Here is a 15142-nt window from a genome sequence, read left to right on the forward strand (position 1 = left end):
GACGAGTGACAATCATCAGAAAGCACAAGGTAAACAACTGGTATGCCGACATAGGGACGTTGTTAGAGCAGTAATTCCACCAGTTCTTTGGGCACCCTTTGCAGTACTGCAGCACCCTCCCAGCTGTCAGGCTTGAACATGTACAAAGCTGCAGAACTCACAAGCCTCCTCCGGTGGCTTCTGTATATCCCACATGTTTCACACTTCAAGTCCTTCTGAACTGTCAACACAAGATGCAAATGGTTAAACAAAGGTGTTTGTTACTGTTCTGGTTTGTTATTTTGTTACTGCGTGACAATCGTTTTTCTCTTTTGTTGCTTCTATGTAACAGTGGTTTATGTACCCTTCTAACAAAGATTATTTATTTTAGGGCATTCCTGTTAAAAATGGGTTAACCATAAGTACTCTTTTATACATATTTTAGTTAACTAAAAAAATCCACATTTTTTGAGGCTCTGCTACTACATTGAGGCTTAAGCAGCAAAGTGCTTTCTTTGTCTCTTCTCTTTAGAAGACAGTTCTGGTGCTGTAGTTGAGTTCCTCAGGTTGCCAAGACAGCAAGATCCAGGTTTCTAAGGGAAATATATGCTTTCTCAGTTGCAAAGAAAGTAATAAGCATGGTATGGCGTTAGCAGCTGCGCCAGAAGTTCAGCTCTGGTGAGACTGGCTTTTATTGCAGAGGAGAATTTCAAAAAAGGAACATACTCAGATCCCTTCTAGGACAAAATTAAGTGCTACACTGACTCTCTGTAGACACATGCTTCCATGTAGCCTATTCCTAACCTCAGCTAAGATTAACTTCCCAGATGTGCCTCTCATCCCATAGCTCTTGTGCAGTAATTTGACAGCACCTTCTACTTCACCATTCCTGCTTTCCTTTCTCTACATTCCTCTATTTTACTATTTTTTGTCACATTTGCATCCTTTTGCTGTGTTGTTCCTTCCTCCTTTCCCAGATAACTCCCACCCGTGGGTCAGTTCACCATGAGCTGCATATGCATCCTCTGTGGTGAAGTGTTGCCCAGCAATGCACACCAGCAAATCCATAGCTGTCATATTCCATGCATGTCTCAGCTGCTGTTGCATATCTGTCCTCTACTGATGTTTTTCTGACTGCTTTCTTTGTTTCATTCCTCATTTATCTGTTACTGCCACTTTGTGTGACCTTCTCCTCTCTAAGACCTTCCCACCCAGAGTCTGTAACCATTCCCATGCTTGCTCCTCTTTTTGAATACTGCCATGTATCACTGCTGGCAGCTTCCTGCCTCTTCCTGCCCCCTGCAACTGAACCTCAAATAAAATTGGTGTGGTTTTTGACACTAAAAAAATAATTCAGTAGTCACTCATGGGATGCATTACTGAGCTCTTGCCTAAATGCTGCCTTCATACATTGGTATGTACAAAGAAATATAGCTGGGTTTGCAAATATTTAGCCAAAACTCAGGTCATATGTCATTAGAGTGGTTTTGAATGAGAAGTTTATATTTGCTGTATTAACAGAAGCCTGACTACTTTCAAGCAGAATGTTTTCAAAGAAAATTCTATGAAACAAATATGTCAGAGAAAATTCTTCAAATATAATTGAAATGCTTCAAAGCAACTGTTTTGCCCTTGAGAAACAATCCTATCACAGACATTTTCGTATATCTTGTGAATTTAAACATTTTCTTGTATTTTTTATATTTACTCTTTTGTCCATGTGCATCTATTGGATTGGTGGGGCTTCACTCAGCAATAAAATTAGTATACACTAGGCTTGTATTGGTCATGTGCTTGACACTTTTCTATAAATTTGTTATCATTTATTTCACATGAAAACTCATCATAGGAAAAAGCTCCTCTTCTCAGTCTCACAGATACATTTTTCTCCTTAATGACTTAATGCATCCTTAAAATTAGGACAGCTCTAAAAGTTGGCCAGTAGAGTCCATAACCACAGCTGCCCAGATTCCCAAAGTGCCATCAGGGAAAATATTATTTATTTGCCTTCTGAATCTATTCTTCAGTGTCCTAACTGAATTCATTAATAGCCCCATTTTATAATAGCACTGGCTTTAAAACTCGTGGGAGTTCTTTCTAGGCAATGAACAAGTCTCTGTTAGGAACAGCATACGCATATTATATGTAGGTATTATGAAGATGTATAGAAGGGTTATTTGTGATTCAATTGACCGGTGAAGTTTAGAATGGAAAATGGGGTGAAATGCTACCAAGTACCACACATTCCTTCTCAGATGCCTGTCCTCAGGAAGCATCCTACTTGCTAGAAACTGTACAGATTCAGGTGGATCGAGACAAAAAGTGCATTAGTAGATGGTGGGAACAGGCTAAAGTTAATGGTATGATTTGGTGCACTGAGAGGAACAGTTTGCAGAAGTGTGTTACACATATATCTCACTAGTCTCTGTTGCCTATCACTTCTGTATGAACTTGAAAATAAATTTCTTTCAAGTGTCCATTTCCTCGTAGTTTAAAAGTTGTTAGACAAGAGACAGAATTCTGTCCCAGAATTTACCTGCTGTGGGCATATCCAACAACTTTGCAATAAACCATAATTTTCTTAACTCTCAGATAAGTAAATGACTGTGATGGAAAATTTGAAGAGGGCTTCTCAGGCAGCTGTCACTATTTGTTCTAGCGAAACATTACAGTTTTCAAAACATTTGTCATCAGTGCTATGCTGGCCTGGTTGACACCCTGTCAAATCCAAATGCAGCCTGCCAAGTGCTTTCATCTGTGTCCCCCAAACAGGCTCCTCTGCTGCTTTGTTGTGGGAAGAGTAGATGTGGTGAGAGGCACATCTTGGGCACAGCCAACTGCGTAGAGGTCCAAGTGCCATATCTCCTTCTACTGCAGAACCAAGAGTTAGAATCTATCACCCTTACATCCAGCCTCTGCTGGAAGTGTACAACCTGCTTAACATGCATAAAAGATAATGCCTAACTAAAAAATTATTTCCTTTTAGGATAAAAATGGACTTCAGCAGTTGCCAGGGCTAAAAGGAAACGCAGGCCCAAAAGGTGAAAAGGTATGTATCCTGTTAATGAAAAACAGTCAGGTACACTCTGAGAGATAAACAAAAGTACAGAATCACAGGAAGAATTCAAACATCCATGCATGCATGGAGGTCACCATAACAGAATCAAAAATATTTTTCAACGATATCAATAAATTTCAGCAAGAGAAAAAACTGGGCTTTCAGAGGACAGCTAGGGCAGCTCTACTGAACACTTAATAAAGAAAAGTCATTTGTTATATATTACTGCTCTGGGTAACTTACTCCACTGGCTAAGTGGTTTAACCAGGTCAGTGTAATCAAATTACCCTTAGGAAATGAACATAATTGAAAGAAGAGCTAAACCACCTGAAGTAACAACTTGTATCTTTTCTGAGATGAAATGACATACAATGGATTAATCTATAATTAAAGTACCTGTTGCACTCAAAATTGGCATAGAGACAGTAACTCCAAGTGCCAAATTAGTAATCACTTTCATCTGTTTACCAAAACAATACAGTCACTTTCCAACAGAGGTGGATTTTCTACAGCACTTACCAACCAGCTCAGTGCTTCTAAGATAAGTCACACAAACGGCACTGAGAATAGTAATATACAGTTTCTAGGTTTTGCTAATGATAGCAATTCAATATGTAACATTGGTAGTTAATCACACATATATCTTGGTATACTCAAAGGCATATCATGGTTCAATTCTGCAATAAATGAATTAAAACAAGGTCTTGAGTAATGAACAATGTGTGTTGGGGCAACGCTGTATCCAGAGAACAGCATTTCTCTCTATGGTGTGAGAGGCAGACTGGTTTTGCCCCAGAAAGCAGGTGGACTCGGGAGCCTGTCAGCTCACTATTCCCTTGCATGAGTGGGCTGCAGGGCAGGGTGAAGCAGTGGCTGCTCTGCTTTTGGAGAGCCAGCACAGGAACAGTGGATATGCACTACCGTACCTCCTCCTGGGCTCAATGGCGTGAGGTACTGCAGTTTCTGAGAAGAAAGGTACCATCTTGCAGAGTCCCATCGAACCCATTGGTGGCAGGGATTCATGCTTTCTTTTGAGCCAGCACTGTTCCCAGACACTTTGTGTCTGGAACTTTGGTCAATATTTCACAACATGTCCACACACTTGTCAGCCTTTCCATGACTTTTGCTGAAGTCTTTGAGCAGGGGTAGAACCTCTGGATTTAGTCCAGACCTACACAGGTGTCTGTAGTCTGTTATTCTCTGTTATTATTCTCCCCATTTGGCGAATTTTCTACACTCCTCTTTCCTGACACAGCACCAATGTAGGTGGTGCCTTCCCTCTCTACGGACACTTGCAAAGAGCCTCCTTTTGTTCTTCTGTGCTGTGGAGTTACTACAGCCCCTCTAGCAAAGGGGCAATTTTCCCTACAGTGTTTGCCAATCACATTGTAGAAGCAATAATATCCTAAATATCATTTAGCAATTAGCTTCTTAAGTTTCCTGCAAATCTGCTTTGATCCTTCTTGTGACCAGAGTCATTTCCAGGGTCCTTGGTACTGACATAAATAATTAATGTTAGGAAACTAAAACCAGTCAGGCTGCTTTTAATGAAAACAAAGCAAATGGGAAAGATGTCAAGATTATTGTTGTTTACATTTCTTCTATTTATAAGCTAAGTGAAAATTAGCAAATGCATCTTTATTTTGCAGCTGTTACAGTTGTAACTGCTGTTAGGTGACCATTCTGACCTTCAGCAACAAGTGCTACAACTGCGCTGCAGGAACAGGCCCAGGAACCGACTGATTTGCTGATGGTTTAGACTTTCAAGCATGGTCCCTGTCAATGTTTTGGCCCATAGCAAATAGTGCCTCAGAGGTAGCTCTGATTGGAAACTGTCCCCAGTGTGCTGCATGATGGGACTGTGCCTAGATTGGCTCTGTGCTCCCCCCGTGCCAGCCAGTAGTCTTTTTACTTTCAAATACTCATGCTGATGGATTGCAGTGTAGCTCTCATGTTATTTCATGAAAAATGCATACAACCCCCCATACTCCAGATATTAGCTTTGAACATTCAGGGCTAAAAGGAGGCCCAAAGCCAAGTACCGAAGTACTGTGAGCCCAGGTAGTCTGTTCTACCTGACCTCAGGGCCAAAGAAGGGTCTCCAGCCTTAGTTTATTGATTTTCAACATCAGCAGCAGGAGAAGCAGCTAAGAGAGAGAGAGCTAAAGCTGTATTGGGAAGGAAAAAACTCTGTTAGTCTATTTCTGTTTACTTTTATGGCTATTTCAGTAAAGACATCTTAAGCTTAGCTTTTTTGTTTCAAAAATTGTACTAATATTTTCAAGGGACACTTCAAAGAGACATTGTGGACATAAGTTAGCAAATGTGTGCACTAAGGAAAACTGATAGCTTTGTACGTAGAGCTTTTTCTTGGCAATACTTTAAACAGAGTCAATTCCTGCAGTAGAAAGCAGGCAAAAGAAGAAGACACTGCTCTGATCCTCTTTTACACATGTGAATAATTTTTTAAAGTTATTAGTTGTTCAGAAAATTCATTTATTTATCCCAATCAGTGTGATTCCTAGGACTGCCTGTGTTCATTGAGTGAGCAAAGCTTGAAGAGTCAAACTCTGCACACAGACAAAAATTCAAACCAGTTATGCTCTCCAAAGAGAGTCAGCATTTTTTCAGTATAACAATATATAAATCTGGGGGACTGCCTGCCTGTTTCTGGTTCTTCTCATTGAAAATGGAAGTCTGGGAATGAATGGGATATTACATAAGAGTGGAGAACGGGAAGCTGGCTGTCACTTTTCTATTATGGTCCATGTTCTCATGCAGAGATACAGCCATGAGATACTCCTTATGGAGGGAATGGATTGAGTTAGACTTCCAAAACAATGACTGGGATCCAAATGTGAGAGATGGGGGTTTTTTTGTCTTCCTTGCAGTACACAAAAAGTGAAAGAAATTGTATTAAAACAATCACCAAACACTGACAGGAGCTAATGTAATAATCATTGGGGGAAAGTATAGGATGTGTTAATTAATGAACTGCATATACAAATGAACACACTGGCAGAGAGTAAAAATAGCCCAAATGAATTAAATGCATTCTTTGTGTACATGACTGAAGTATCACTATAGGAACCATTTGACAAAGCCACAGGGAACAAAGAACTGAATGAATACATTTATCTAATGAATTCTCAAGCATAAAGAGCAAGTGACCAAGAGGCAGGTAAAAGTCGATGTTTCCTGCTATGTAACTGAATATTTGAATTTAGAGAACACAATTAAATGTTCATAATCTCAGCAAATCGGCAGGTTAGAGGGTAAAGCATTCATCAGTAGAGGCAGAACTTCAACTCTTGACTCCAGTCAAAAATACTGTACTTGGCCAGAAAATTATTTAAAGTCACAAACATCTTAAGCTGAAGCAGTTCAAACTAACTCAGCAAAATGTCAGAGGTGATGTAACAGGGCCAAAGTAGAAGAGGTGGTATTAATTATAAAAGAAAATTACATAAATCTGAACAAGGTCTTTCATTGTGTTGGCAGTAGATAAAGGTCAATACATAGGAAAAAAATCATGGCATGGTGGTATTGGAAAAAGCATTACAGATGGTAGCAATAAAATTAAGAAATTTACTGATTGAATACTGTGGTGTGACCACATTTATTTGTTCATTTGGGAGGGGATATATATGATGTACCCTACAAAATGCAAGTTCCACAGTAAAACTTTATTCTGGAAAGATGTATACACTGTCTAATGCTGTAAATGTGCTTGTACATTTGCAAATTCATTGCAGAAGCTGGAAAAGGAAGACTTCCTTCTTCCTTTGCAGTGCAAAGGTCATGTTTCTTGAGAGCTTGTCTAAAAATTAAAAAAGTTCAACCCTGCTTTTAGCATCTCAGCAGTCATTTTTGTTGTTTCTTGTGACTGAAAATCCACAGATTGCAGCTAGTGCTTATAGTTAAATTGTTAAATCCTTGCTGATTTATCTTCATTCCTGTTTCAGGGTGATCCTGGTGAAGGATTACCAGGACCCCCTGGACTGCCAGGACCTGCAGGACCATCTGCTCCTTCCAGAGGATTAGTGAGTACTTGGGGATCTCTGTCAAAGAGCTCAGCTTGCCACAGAGGAATCCAGAACTAAATAAGAGGTTTACTCTGGGAAAGTAGACTGACTGCCACAGATATAATCATGTTTTCTAAAACATCCATGCACAAATGCAGATATGTCTGGGTAAAGTCTGTGAGTACTGTAAGCTACATAAACACTCAGTATTCACATTTTAAAAAGTCGGCCGATGGGTGCGGTTTCCTGTACAAACGCAATAACATATGGGAGAACAAGGGACAAAAATTTCCACAAAAAGGCATTCTAAACCTGAATTACTAATTTCTTCCCATTACTGAACAGAGAAATGGTTTGACAGTCAGTTCTGTTTGCTGTCATTCAATACCAGAACACACACCAGCATGACAGTGTTCGCATTTTAAATGTCAAAGAATATGTTTCAGATTTGTCTTTCTTCAGTACTTAGATCTCTCCCACTATATCCATGAGGATGTGTGTGTATGCAGCTAAAGAAGGCATCTGGCCTGAATTTTCAGTCCATGGTGTGAGAACTGATTTTACGTGTAGACACAGTGCATCACTGACGCAGTGGAAATTCTGTGACAGATTTGAAACAAAGCTGTCTGTCACGCTGGGTGTTGTGTTTAACAAGATAGTTTGAAACATATTCCAGTGGCCAAAATGGATTATATGCTCCCCTGTTCTTCTGTCTGCTAAATTGTACCAGGAATTGTACCAGGATATTTCTGCATCATAGAAGCAGAGTAACAGTGGTCTGAAGGGCTGCACTGTTCAGCCTTCACTGGTGCTGACTTCAAGAGACCAGCATGGCAGTTCCAGATCCCTGGGATGAGGTGCACCAGTCCCACATCTTTACCCAGTCAAAGGCCACTTCTGTAAATGTATCAGTGAACATCAGGTCCTGCACTGCCTTAACTTTCTTGTTGTCTGTGATAGCAAGTTTCAAGGACTTAAATTCTGGAGTGAGGTGGAAGAAGTCTCAGTGCATCCTTAACTCAGAGGCTTTTGAAACATTAGGTTTGGTACTGTGATAATTGATTCTGGTAGTAGTTCTCTCTGTGCTTTGGTTTTTATTTTGCAAAACATACAGAGCTATGGAACTCATCAAGGACTAAACATTAAGGTGTTTTGTTACCAAAATATTGTAGAGAAAGTTTTGGTATATTAATTTTGGTATATTAGTTTCTCTTTATAAAATACCTCATGATTTAAGTTGTAGGAATCTCAGAATGTGGCTCTTTAACTAACAGGCTCATTCTAGGAAACAGTGATTATTTTTAGGTATGTATTTTAGGGTATTTTTAATGTTGACAGATATCCTTCTGAAGTTAGAATTTGTCTGAGATAATTTTTTCATCTTCAGTTCACTTAAACAATCACACTGCATGTGTTTCGTGCAGGATAGTTGCCACTGTTCTCATAGAGCATTTGCAGATAAATATAGTGCTCAATGTCTACAAAATAAGATTGTATGAAACATCAGAAATGTGATGGAAATGTTTTTGTTGTATTATAATTTTTTTCACCAGTGGCAGACTGCTGCAAGGATGTTGACTATAGCTGTATTTCCAGTAATTGTCAAGAGATATTTTCATTTGTCATCTTTAGAAGTAATATTTTAAAATGGAATTCTTCCTATTTCAGAATAGACTGGAACCTGAAGAATCAGGTTCTGGAGATATTGGCAGAGATACTGAGATTTTAAGGGTAAGTACATGTTGATATTTCTCATTAACATAATAAAGAGCTCTATTTTACTTATCCAGATGGTAGAAGGTCAATTTCAAAATGTAAATTTTGAATGTGCTTAATTCACAGCAACCAGAATGGGTTTGTAGGGTTTTATTTCAGGATCTGAAAAGGCCTAGGTGTATGTGAGTGGGGGAGAAGTATGAGAAAGAAGGAAGAGGACAACAAAGAAATAATGGCAAGAGGACTTTTTAAAATGAGAAAATGCTTTTAATCTGATTCTTAGAAGACAGTGAAGAAGAGGGAGATGGGAATCATAATAGAAATGTAGAAATACTTGGGTTGGATTGGGACCTTAGTTGTCATTTTGTTCCATGCCCCCTGCCATGGACAGGGACACCTTCCACTAGACCTGGTTGCTCAAAGTCCCAGCCAGCCTGGCCTTGGACACTTCCAGGGATGGGGCAGCCACAGCTTCTCTGGGCAATCTGTTCCAGCACCTCACCACCCTCACAGTAAAGAATTTCATGCTAATATCGAATCTAAACGAATCCTCTGCCAGTTTGAACCCATTCCCCCTTGTCCTATCACTACATCCCCTTGTAAACAGTCCCTCTCCTGCTCTCTTCTGAGCCCCCTTTAGTCACTGGAAGATGACACTATTCTTTGTTTTCTTTAATTTGCAGTACCTGTCCTAAAAAAAGAAGTGTGTCTGTATGAAATGCTTTACAGTGCAGCTTTTTGATGCACTGAATATCAGTAACACTGCAGTTTTCTGAATTCATTATGTTTCCTATGAACTTCAGAATGCTGTATCATACTGAGGCTCTGTCTTGCTACTACTGTTACTTTTCATCTCTCGGACTTCTTTTCTGTTTCTTTTTTTCCCTCAAAAGCATGTAACTCCTTATTCCCAAGCCTCTACAGGGAAGAATTGTCACATGCTGAAAGTTAGTTATCTTGCCTAATTTAGGAGGCTTTTTAGATGCTTTTTGTAGGTAACAAGACAGGTGGGTGCTTGGAAAGGCTCCCTGCAGAAGGCTTTGTTGGCTATACTGAAATCCAAGACATCCCTCTTCCTAACAGCATCCTGTAGATGACCCTAAATCAGAATTAAAGATTTCTTGACTCTCAGTGCCATGGCCCAAAATTTCAAACTCTCCATGTTTGCCTGCTGATGTCATCAGTAACAAGGCTGGACTTGCATGAGAGAGAATATTTGCAAACATACGATTTCCCCTAATGTAATCTTTCATTCATTTCATTCAACTTAAATATATCTGCTCATGTCTGTGCAGAATAGGTCTTCAGAGCAGAGGCCATTTTTACAGCACTAAGCATAATAAGGCCTTGACCTGACCATGAGCAAAGATTCTCAGTGTTCCAACAACAGCATAGAGAAAACCTTTGAAATGATAGTAGAGAAAAAGCTAATCACTTCCCTCTGTACTATGATCCTTGGTTTTATTACCATTAAATCTCTTAACTTTAGATTAATCCTGAGGATATGTCTAAGATCTTGACTGAGTTACAGAGAGCTGACACAAAATATTTTGGTTTTCAGTTTCCTGCTCCCTGATGCATGCCATGAGGTGGCACAATTCAGGGAGCAGGGATGAGGAAGGTCAGTGTGACGCTATGCAAGGAGTGCATCTGTGAAACTGAAATTGGTTCTTAATGAAAAAGTGGGGTGGAAACTCAAACTGAGAGTTTTATGTGCCTGGACAGCCTGTGTGAGCTTTTTCCTGTTCCGTGTATATACAAATGGGTATGGTGAGGGTAATTTCTAACAGTGCTGCTGATTTATCCAGGGTCCTCCTGGGCCACCAGGCCCTCCAGGACTGCCAGGTCTTCCAGGAAAGCCAGCACCTGATTCAGATGTAGGACTTCCTGGGTCACCAGGAGAAGATGGATCTTCTGGGGAACCAGGCCCTGAAGTGAGTACCCATTTGTGCACAAACATTGATGTTGTTTCTGTCCTGCAGCACTGAGTTCTAAGGTTTGCAGTCTGTATAATTCTTAATAAAATTCCAGAATAATTTTAATTTAGGAGGTTGGATTTTATTCAAATTTTGTGCAAAAAAAAAGAGAAAACAAAGTCATGTTAACAAAAGCACATTACATCAAATCAGGAGGTACCTTTGGCAGACTGATACTGGTGAATCTGGAACAGAACAAATTAAAAGTAAGAATGCTTTTACCAACACTGAATAAGACTAAGTATTGTTTTTCCTCTGATACTTTCAGGAAAATGAAGTTTGCTAAATAACTTACAGAAGGTGAAGGGAATTTGTAGAATAAATTGAAAGTTCCTCTTTCAAGAAGTCCCTTCCTTTTCTTCAGATAGGTAGAAACAATTATTCCTGTGGACATGTGAAATATAGTTCTATCATAAAAAGAAAGGTTGATAAGGTTTGTGTGTTACCTATTTGTTAATAAATCCTCAATAAAGTGGTTTTTTCAGTAAAGAAAACCACTGATCATCACTGAGAATCCTCTCTGGAACTATGAGATTAGCTCAGTTGGTTAGAACATGGTGCTAATAATGCCAGGGTTGCACTTTTGATCCCTGTACAGACCATCCACTTAAGAGTTGGACTTAATGATCCTTGTGGTTCCCAACTCAGAATAATCCATGATTCTATGTATTTACTGATGTGGTTTCCTCATTCCGTATCAACCACCTGCCAGTAGCAATAATTCTCACCCTGGATTTGACCTGTGCATTCACAACACCTTCGAAGTGGGTCACCAGTACTGTGTCTGACAAGGTGTAATTAGTACATATTAAAGAAGTGCATTAGTGACAGATGTTAGAAAGGAGGTTTCTCATTTCATCTCAGCTGCCTTGGGATGGTTTTTTGAGGATAACAAAGCTGGGAGTTAATACATAATCTAAGAACAATTTGGCCTTTGAGGTAGAAAGCAGCATCCTTTGTGCAGGGAGAAACTGAGCACCTCAAAATCTTTAATATGGGATTCCAGAAGCACATACATGGGAAGCCAGTGAAATCTATAATTCTCTGCATCTACTGATTGCATCTACTGATCTGCAAAACAGATGACATTCTAAAATAAAAATGTCTGAAATGCTGATTTCATTAAGCTGTAAAGCTCCCAACAATACTGTTTTTTTCCTTTTGAATCCAAGACAGATCAAATTGTATTAACAATTATAACTGTAACTTTAAGAATACCCATTGGCAAGTCTTGTAAAATAGTTACCCTAATGCCTTATTTGCTGTATTTGACAAAGTGCAGTATTAGATTATAAGGTTCTCTATAATAATGTCTTTACAATTCAAAATGTGCTTTCAACTTTCCTGGCTGTGGCTGTTTCCATATCTTTAGAAAATAAAGTAACTAGAATAGTTGAGGATATATCACTAAAATTTGCCATAAAGTAATAATGTAAAAGGACTTCAAAGAAAATGGAGAAATATGTATTGATAAATCTTGTATTTTAAAGGTGAATGTATTCCCTCTTGTGTAATCTAGAATGTCACAGGCTGTAACATTAGTTACTTGTAGCCTGTCAATTTTCTGATGGAATAGAAATCATTGTTGTCCACTTCCAGGATAATTACTGGGAAGATTATCAATTATAAAACAAGAAGTTAAATGTTAAACAGACTACTAAAATATGTTTTCAGAAGACTCAGACCAAGACAAGTCTGCAGGCTGCTGAAGGAAACCTCCAGCTACTAAACGTATAGACCCATGTATTTCCAAAGTTTCAGATGATCTAAGAAACCGTCATCCTGCTCTACAAAGATTGGCACACATTTGCATGCTCTGGATAAATGGAGGGAGATCAATTCCCAGCAGAAATTTCTGGATGGGAATCCTCATTCAGTAATATGTTGAAATATTTACGTTATTAAGGGTCTTCAGCTGTGAATTCTAATTTCAGAAGTCAAGCCAATTACTGCAAGTTCTGGACAGGCTTAAGTCCTGGCTAAATCAAGAACTTTGTGATGTAACATCTCTTCCTTCTCTCAAGAAACACATCTTGCAAATGTTTGAGCAAAGACTGCCTTTTGTAATGGCAAATACCACCTCACAAACTGCTTTACATTGCATCTGATGCTCATGTGGTATTGACCTGATTGGATTCACATTTTCTAAATGCTACATGAAGTTAAATTGCCTCATGATATTCAGGAAGAGCAGTCTGTTGAATTTTTTTTGTTTGAGGTAACCCACAAATGCATTAATATACCGTGATGGAAAAGCAAATCTCCCAATGTTGCCTGCTAGCTAAAAAGAGAGACTATTCCAAAGCTCTAAAGGAAATAGACAATTTTAGCATAATGAAATTTAAAATTGCTAAGCAGTATAAGGGAATTAGTCACTAAACTTTAGAACAATTATTGTTGTTAACCAAACTCCTCATCTTCTGTTTATGTAATCATGCCAAAATACAACATGAAAGTGTTTGAAACACACTGAAAATATTTCTGATATTTTTAATATTAAAAATAATCCATTAGTTACTCTGGGATATACAATGCATCCAAAGGGTCGGGGAGTGGGGGGGAGAGGGGGGAGGGGCATAAATAGAGCAGGAAAAATGAGCCTTTGTGATGATTCTGAAAACATCAGAGCAAAATAACCTTTTCTATCTCCTTCTGAAGCAATTTACATCCTGCCCAAAAATAAATGAATAAATAAATGGATAAAAGATCCCCAGGGGCCAGAATACACACCTGTAAATTTAATTATAGACTTTCAGAGCCCAATTTAAAAAATATAGGCCACACAAAAGAAAGTGTAACTTTTACTCTCCTTGTGTGTATAGTTACTGTGGGCTGAACTTCAGTACTTGCACTGACTGAGTGGTTGACCCTACAAAGCCAGTTTTTCCAAGCCTGCCTTCTCACTCAAAAACGTGCTGTCATTGATACAACACAGGAGGTTGCATGGAGAACTTAATATCCATTTTTCAAGGCAAAATAAAATGATGTATCGTGAACAATCTGTGCATCATCAAGCAAAGCAAAGTGGAAGTGCCTTTTTTGCTGCAGAAGACTTTTTAGGAATACTCTTCCTAAAAATGTAGGAATGTACCCCTAGGCTCAGGTTTCCAGGGACACTTGTCAAAGTGAGTCTGAATAAACCAAGCACTCTGCTGCATGGGGAGGTGAGTCCAACCCAACCTCACTGTTACCATGTTGGGGAGTTGTTTGAATCAAGACCTCTGGCAACCTTCCGGCTTCTCTTTTTACAGGGATGGCTCAGAAGCCTCCTGTGTGACACCATTCCCTCCCTATCACAACTGCTTTTAATGATTCTATGATTCTATTACACAGAAAACACAGCCACATTCTGATTTTGTCAACAAAGGTTTTCTCAGCTGGGTCACACTGATATTGCCAAAAGGGTGGATAAGTGAAATGCCTCAAAATTTCAACCCCATCCCATCTTCTGCAATGTTGTCAAAACCTGCTTAGGTAGCACTGCTGGTTTGCATGCTAACATTATATTCACATTATGCTGGAGTTTATTTTTGTTTACTGTTCTGTTTGATACCATTTTCTATTAAAATGTATTTAAATACTGCTTTGATATGAAGCCAAACTCAGAACACAAGAAATAAAAGTGTTAAAACTTAATGGTGTGAGGTTCTACCTGGTGCTACACGTTAGTCTTTGATAATGCTGTATCATCAGCTGGTCCAAAATACTTCACACATGTGTTAGAAACTGGGCCCTCAGGTTGCACCTGCTTAAGATTTACCATCATCTACAGGGTCCTCAAGGTCCTCCTGGTCGTGATGGAGTGGTTGGCCCACCAGGATGGAAGGGAGAAAAGGTAAGTTAAACGTCTGTCTTGCTTCTGCTTCAGTGGAAAGTCTTTGTCAAAACCATGAATAGTTGTCCCTGCAAGACATTAGCAGCTGGATTGAATATTTTTTAATGAACTCCAGCTGCTAATGGCCTATTAGAACACATCACAACAGGCATATTCAGAATTCTTATTGGATATTGTCTCATTTTCTGCAGCATGCAGTATTCAAAATGCAGTATGAGCTACTCTGTTGTGAATTGCCACTAAAAAGCCTGTCATGATTGGGTTCGGTCAGATGAGTCTGTAGGAGGAAAGAGAGAACTCCAGCTAATCCAGCCTGGTGCAGACTGACAGCACATTATATGGTGGGTGAAGAGAGTCTGAAGGAGCTCAAACCATTTAATCTGGGAAATAGGTGATAAAGGCATGGTTGACTTTGGCTGGACACCAGATGCCCACCAAACCACTCTAACACTTACCCTCCTCAACTGAGCAGAGAGAATAAGATGAAAGGCTCGTGTGTCAAGGTCAGGACAGTGAGATCACTCAGCAATTACTGTCACAGGCAAAACAGATT

The 15142-nt window shown here is 39.2% G+C and overlaps 1 protein-coding gene across 3 annotated transcripts in view; it reads left to right on the plus strand.

Annotated features, from left to right (window-relative positions):
- Window positions 1-15142, plus strand: part of COL15A1 (collagen type XV alpha 1 chain) — a 124983-nt gene that overhangs the window by 53403 nt on the left and 56438 nt on the right. For all 3 annotated transcript variants that reach the window (XM_071553446.1, XM_071553449.1, XM_071553447.1), the window contains exons 9-13: window positions 2966-3028; window positions 7003-7080; window positions 8731-8793; window positions 10587-10712; window positions 14527-14589. In XM_071553446.1, coding sequence (XP_071409547.1) covers window positions 2966-3028; window positions 7003-7080; window positions 8731-8793; window positions 10587-10712; window positions 14527-14589 — 393 coding nt within the window. The remainder of the gene's footprint in view (window positions 1-2965; window positions 3029-7002; window positions 7081-8730; window positions 8794-10586; window positions 10713-14526; window positions 14590-15142) is intronic.

This window comes from Pithys albifrons, chromosome 4, assembly GCF_047495875.1.
Source record: "Pithys albifrons albifrons isolate INPA30051 chromosome 4, PitAlb_v1, whole genome shotgun sequence".
In the NCBI taxonomy this organism is placed as follows: Eukaryota; Metazoa; Chordata; class Aves; order Passeriformes; family Thamnophilidae; genus Pithys; species Pithys albifrons.